Source organism: Gekko japonicus, unplaced genomic scaffold (assembly GCF_001447785.1).
Source record: "Gekko japonicus isolate JY-2015 unplaced genomic scaffold, Gekko_japonicus_V1.1 scaffold258, whole genome shotgun sequence".
Lineage (NCBI taxonomy): Eukaryota > Metazoa > Chordata > Lepidosauria > Squamata > Gekkonidae > Gekko > Gekko japonicus.
The window spans coordinates 712,963-719,712 of record NW_015164190.1 but is presented as its reverse complement, the minus strand read 5'-3'; the positions used below and the strand labels follow the sequence as shown (position 1 = coordinate 719,712).

At 45.1% G+C, this 6,750-nt stretch overlaps 1 protein-coding gene across 2 annotated transcripts in view; it reads right to left on the bottom strand.

Annotated features, from left to right (window-relative positions):
* Positions 1 to 945: 945 nt before the first annotated feature.
* TOE1 (target of EGR1, member 1 (nuclear)) overlaps positions 946 to 6,750 on the bottom strand; it is an 11,538-nt gene continuing 5,733 nt past the window's right edge. For both annotated transcript variants that reach the window (XM_015408283.1, XM_015408284.1), the window contains exons 6-8: positions 5,058 to 5,317; positions 3,936 to 4,110; positions 946 to 1,892 (exon numbers count right to left, since the gene is read on the bottom strand). In XM_015408283.1, coding sequence (XP_015263769.1) covers positions 1,158 to 1,892; positions 3,936 to 4,110; positions 5,058 to 5,317 — 1,170 coding nt within the window. In that variant the 3' untranslated portion in view covers positions 946 to 1,157. The remainder of the gene's footprint in view (positions 1,893 to 3,935; positions 4,111 to 5,057; positions 5,318 to 6,750) is intronic.

The following is a 6,750-nucleotide window of genomic DNA, read 5'->3' as shown; positions in this document are numbered from 1 at the left end:
CCCATCTGGTTACCTTTCTTCAGTAAAGGTGCTTTTTAAAAACTTACACACTAGGTTTTGAAAGTTAAGCCCTGCCAAATAAGGTTACCTTTGCATTAGTAATAGCTTGGAACATGAGTAGAATACAAATCCTATTTCTTTTTTTCCTTTTTTGTCAAAGAATACAAATCCTATTTCTGAATTTCTCTATGGCAGTGCCTCTGGGCCACAGTCAAAAGACAAAGTGGGCAAGTTTAGTACTTGCCTGGTACAAAAGTTTGTTTTTGTAGTCCCTGTAAGAAGATAGTTTCAGCTTTATTGGTACAAAAGGAATTAAATGAAACCTGGGCAAGAGCTCATCCAATATCATTCAGTTCTTAAGACAGTACTGTTCTTACTGCTGCCTCTCACTGAAGATTCCTACACAGAATAGTTTGCTTGAGTTGTAACCAAAACGGCAGACTCCTACACCAATACGTAGCCTATCTTCGCAGGTTGGCTTTCTGAAAAGACGGAAGTGGCTACCTCTAGCCAACAAACAGCTTCTGTGAGCAGCAGAGCCTTTGTACCAAATCCTTCTACATACCACAATGGACATTTCTAATCCTGCCCATATAGATGTCCTTCCCAGCACTATCCTGTACCTAAGCCCTTCAGGGACCCCACTGCCCCCCACCTCCAAAATAAAGCTAGATCAGTTCACCAATGGAGAAGCTTCACTAGTATACTCCCTGAATATTGAGGTCTGAAAACACCAGAAGGAAACCTGTGTTACAGCTGAAGTTCTATACTAGTCCAAATATTATAGTATTTTTATAGTATACGCAGCTGCGTCAGTGGTAGTAGACAGAGGAGATGTGATATCCAAGGTAGTTTCAGAAATAAGTTCCCATCCTTCATACTGCTGGATAAGGAGACAGTGAAACACATAAATTACGAGTTCTATTAGCTGTTACAACCAAGTTCTTACCAAAAACATAGCTATGAAGGGCTTTAATAAACAAGAAGAGTACAGAGTAGTTTAATTGTGCAGACATTTAAAAACAGCCACATACAGCCTGTTGCCATGAAGCTACCTATTAAGCCTATGGAACTGCACTTGCTTGAAGACTGATCATGGCTAGAGGTGGAATACTCCCTCCCTCCCCCCAGAATCCAAGCTGGGAGGGCTGCTAGCTCTAGGTATTGGCCCAAGCCAGTTTCATCTTCTGGTTATGAGCCTTAGAAGATTTAGAGAACAAACTTTTCACAATGTGAAGGGGCACAGACTTCCCACTGAGGTACAGTCTGTTGTGGCAGTCTGGCAACCACATATCTCCACCTGAGTCTCTGTGCTCATCCTTCTTGAGCATATGGACATATGCCATGATGTAACCAGTCATGAAGGCATCAAATCCAGCCCGGTGAATTCCCCCTTCTGAACAGTTAGGCAGGCATGGCTTTGCTGTGGTAGGTGAGGAGGTCATTGCAGAAACACTCTGCAGCTGTCCTTTTGGCCCCAATTCCTCAGTCCCCACTGCCCTTTCTTCCTGTCCGTCTTTGCTGCCCTCATTGTGTTCTTCATCCATCTTGGCTTCAGCTGCACTGTCTGAGCCTAATTCTCGCTCCACATCCATAGAATACTCCTCATTACTAGACACAGGGTCAGTACAATCCACACTGGGAGTAACTGTGCTGCCAGGACAGGACTGTTTGGAAGGGGGTCCATCCTCCTTATTCGAAGCCACCTCTCTATCCTTTTCAAGGCTGTCTAACTCAGGTTCCTTCGGGAGCTCCTCCAAATTTTTCCGACGTTTCCATTTCTGCTTCCTTTTCTTCCTCCTCTGTTCTTTGAAGATCTCATCTTCGTTAATGATTTGATCAATGTTGTGAGACTGTGAACACTTCAGCCCATCTGGACACCAGCCATAGGCCTGGAGAGAAAGTCAGAACTTAGCTGGATCAAAAAGTAAGCCTCATTTTCTAAACTTAGAAGAGGTTCTAACACACTAGCCTCTAAGCATTTCTTCATGACTGCTGTGGGGAAATGGTCTCTCAGGCCCCATTTCTGTCCATGTGGGAACTGTGAAATTCCATGGCCAGTCCAGCTCTCTGCCCAATGAGGCCCCCTCTTCTCCTTATTTATTTATTTTATTTCATTTATACCCCGCCCTCCCCGCGCGCGGGCTCAGGGCGGCTTACACAGGCACAAAAGTGTGCTAAAAATACAACAAGTTAAAACAATTAAGGCACAAGTGCAATAAAAGTCAACAGTTACAACAGTTTAGGCAAAAATGCACATTATTTATTTATTTTATTTCATTACTCCCAGTGTAACTGGCTTTTCTCTCTGGGTAACTTTCTCTGCCACCTACTAGCCTTAAAAATATCTTCTACTGAAGGACTAGCATTCTTTGTCGTGCTGCTATTTAAAGGCTCTGCTCCATTCTTACAGATGACACTTTGTTCTCACTAGCTCTTGTGAGAATTGGTGCACTCTGGGGATAAAGGGATCAATCGCAGCCCCCTCTCCTTACCAACTGATAAGCATGACTGAATACAGCTTGATGTGGGTGCAGAGATCAGTCTACTAATGTTCAAAATGTTTAAAAAATTAATAAAGAAATAAGTGGACACAGCATTTGAAAACCTAACAGAATGAGCGAAGATCAACAGAAAGCAATTTAAATGCAACCCTCTAACCCTAAAACTATACATATCCTACAGATGATTAGAATGATAGGTTATTTTTCTTGGAGTTACCTTCGTTTGTTAGTATAGGGTTTCACCCCCTTTGTTCAGCAACACATGGTTATGGCTGCCATTGCAATGGAGCTCTCTAGCACGAGAGCCATCTTGTCTTCTTACAGGGAGCTAGAAGACCTCCTTCCTCACTGTCAGGGTTTTATCATTCCTTCCTTTGCCCACCCTTTGTGGATCATCTTTTCTTCCCTTTTGGCCTCTCAGGCTCTGAAGCTTAGGTGTGACTTTTCTATCTTCTGGTCTTTCCTGGCTAGGCCCATCTGTATATCTAAGGAGCTGGCTCTCTTGTGGTGGGATATGAATCATATCCACACAGCTCCTCCCTTGTGTGCTTATTAGCCTGTAAAAGGCACATAGCACTTTTAGCATGTACAGACAGCAGACTCAATTATTGTAACTTTGACCTAAATTCTGGGGTGTAAGGCATTTCACCAGAACTGAGATCTAATCACACCCTTACTCCCTGAAAAAATGACAGGCAAGACTCCCTGCCCCATCTTTGAGAAGTGCTGGCCTACCTCCTGCCATAGGCAGCTGAGCAGGGTGCTGTTACTGCTGCCCCATGCTTCCCTCGCCCCACTGGATGGCTGATCTGGGTGCTACCTCCACTGCTCTGCTGATCCCAGGTCCCCTGCTGGGTGCCACTTCTGCTGCTCTCGTAGTCCCTGGCCTCCAGTGCCTCACAGCTGATCCATGGGACATGTTTACAGGATCCTAGATCCTAGTGAGCAGGGGAGAGGGTGCAGGTGAAAAGCCCCTCTGGTACTGCCTTCACCATGGCCCCGCCTACTTTCCCCAAGTACACGGTGGGGAAGTCCCTGTGGGTGCCATGCTGAAGATACCTGAGCTAGATATTTCTCATCTCAGGTAGCAACAACCCTTCCCAGAAGATACCCAAGGCCCTGAAACAAGATCAAGATGGGTAGCCGTGTTTGTCTGTCTGTACCAGTAGAAAAGAGCAAGAGTCCAGTAGCACCTTAAAGACTAAATTTGTGGCAGGGTATGAGCTTTTGTGAGTGAACAGTGATTTCTTCAGACTGAATAAATGAGCAGTGACTCACGAAAGCCCATACCCTGCCACAAATGTTGTTAGTCTTTAAGGTGCTACTGGACTCTTGCTCTTTTCCTGAAACAAGCAACTCCTTTTTCCAGCTTCCTTGTCGGGAAGCTTAACTTTCCTATGCTGATAGAAAAGAGACAAATGTGCTACTTACAGAAAACGTCTGGCAGATGGGAACTTTGTTTGCTGTATCAATCCCAAGCTGACTGTCATCAGACAAAGAGCAGAAGCGGTAGTCGATGTAGGAAGCTATGTTGGCAGGGTAGTTGCAAAACTCTACGTTGAGATGCTGTTTTTTAGCATCCTTCAACCTGCAGTTCTCACGCTTGCTAGAATACAATGGCTGCATTAGAATCGGAGTGTTGGGATGCAGCACAGCAATGAATGCAATATCAGGACTGGCTTTTCTTTATATGCTTCTACATCTTTACATTAAAAAACAGCTACTGGTTAGGGCAGGAGAAAGAATCAGAATGTTAAATACCCCTGTACTGGCATTTAGAGGAGAAAACAACAGCAAAACGCAAGACAGCTACCAGTATAAATTGCATTTCATCTAGATTGCAGAATTACCTAGCACATATTATTGCCCAAAAGGCCAGTTGCAGCTCACAAAAAAATCCTGCTTTGCTATCACTTAAAATTAAGATGAACACATCCCCCCCCCCCATCCAGCTTGCTGAAGATATTATCAAGGGAGCCAGTGTGGTATAGCATTTCAATCATTGGACTAAGCCTGGGAAGACCTGCATTCAAACCCTCTCTCTGCTATGAAGTTCACTGGGCTAGTCACTGTCGCCTTAATGTAATTTATGTCACAGGAATGTACATCACCCTGAACTCCCTGGACGAAATACAGAAACATAAGATAAAGTATGTACATTGCTGGCATAACCAAAGATACATTACAATCATATAAATTTGGAAGTGTGTGTAGAGCCCATTACCCTTCCTTCCTAATTCCAAGAGAATAGCATGAAGGAAGGAATTCAAAAAGGAGGATATTTTCTAAAAACAGGAAGCAGCTTGTTTCTGGAAAGGTGAAGCACACAGAAAAAAGTTTCACCTGTTTCTTCTAATACCTGGAGGAGCATTAATATTCACAAATAATCTATATGGAAACTGACTACCTAGATACCAAGAAGGGAGAGGCATCTTAGATGGAAATTAGATCATGTTCCTGAACATACTTTTCTGACAGCAACAATCAGCTTTGCACACTTTAGCTAGCCTCTCCCCGCTTCAGCCCTTGCTAAATCTGGGAAGAGATACATACCTCTTTTTGTAGGCATACTCTAGGTAGGAGGCCACAAAGCGTGCCTCAAATTCAGAGGCATACTTGGTGTCATAGATACCAGATGGAAACATCTCAGAAAGATCAGCAGTGAAGGTGCCTAAATTGTCAGGCAGGTGAGCATAAAAGCACTGGTACAAGAAGACCAAATCAATTAAGCCATTGTGCAGAATCAGTGGCTTCCTGGCTCGGATGAGTTCCAGAAAGAAAGTACGGACTGTCTGGCTTTGGCTTTCATTTCCCTGTGAAAAGACAGAGAGAAAATGTTAACTAATCTAACTTCAACTCCTGTACTAGCTTCTTAGCCACTGAAGCAATTTCTCTGGCAGAAGGCTCATCCCATATGCTCAGATGTTAAGAAAGGACATCAAGATGTAAGTAAAGGGCAGTATGTGGCTCTTCCCAACATGTAATACAAAACAAGTACAATAATTGGTTGAAGAATAAAGCCATCTCTGGCCCTTTGACTACCAGGTACAGCACAGGCTCTAAAACTGTAGAAGAATCCTCTCCTCTAAACTCACTGCCAGTGGAGGTGTCCACCTCCTAGTAGGACACCCTAGCATACTACCATATTGTTTGATCCAAACACTGGGAGACCCAGCTGAGCTCTGAGCAGGAGACGGAGGGGTGAGTGTTTTTTTTTACTTGCTTTTAGCTAAGGGGATTCAGCTGAGGACAGCGCTTAGAGTTGTTGCAGAGTCCTGGCTGCTTGAGAGAGGGAGAGGAAGGGGCATTGTTTGACTGTGATTGACTGTAATTCAGTATTTAAGAAAGCACCTTGGCAGAGGCACGAGCCGAAGCCTAGGGGCTCTGTGGGAAGCCCAAGAAGAGCCAGAAAGCGAAGGCCCTAGGCTCTCTGTCTTCCCCGTAAAGTAATTTGACTTCGACAAGAAAAACCACATAAATACAAGGGGTTTTAAAAGGGAGATTATATTTACTTATTCTAAAAGCAATTATGAAGCCAGAATGCCAGCAGGGGGTTGGGGGCTATCCAGTGTTTTGCACGGAGTGCCACATGTATGATTATCTGCCCACTGGACAGAAGTCTTGGGTGTGTCTCGGGGAACGTGTTTGCTCCTTTGAGGCCAAGGTGGCTGACCTGGAGAAGCAGAGACAGTCATCTAGGCGCACAGAAAAGACTCTCTGGGGAATGGGTTTCTTCCCTTGAGGCCAAGGTGGTTGACCTGGAGAAGCAGAGACAGTCAGTTAGGTGCACAGAGAAGACTCTCAGGCACTTGTTACATATGTCCCACTCTGAATCTGGCAGCCATGCCGCTGTCAGGGAGCATGAGGGTCAAGGGAAAAGAGGGCACTGTGTTAAGGATAAGGGGAATGTGCCCTCAGAAGGGACCTCTTCCCCAGCTGGTGAGCGGGTATCCTTTTGCACTAAGGAACCATCCCTGGGCAGGCTGGGAGGGGGGCTCTTGGTAGTTGGTGATTCGATCCTTAGGCAGGTAGACAGCTGGGTGGCAAACCCACGTACTGACCGTATGGTGACTTGCCTGCCTGGTGCGAAGGTAGCGGACATTACGCGTGTTTTAGATAGGCTGGTAGATAGTGCTGGGGAGGAGCCAGTGGTCGTGGTGCATGTCGGCACCAACGATGTGGGGAAATGCAGTTGTGAGGTCCTGGAGGAGAAATTTAGGCTGCTGGGCAGGAAACATAGGTCCAG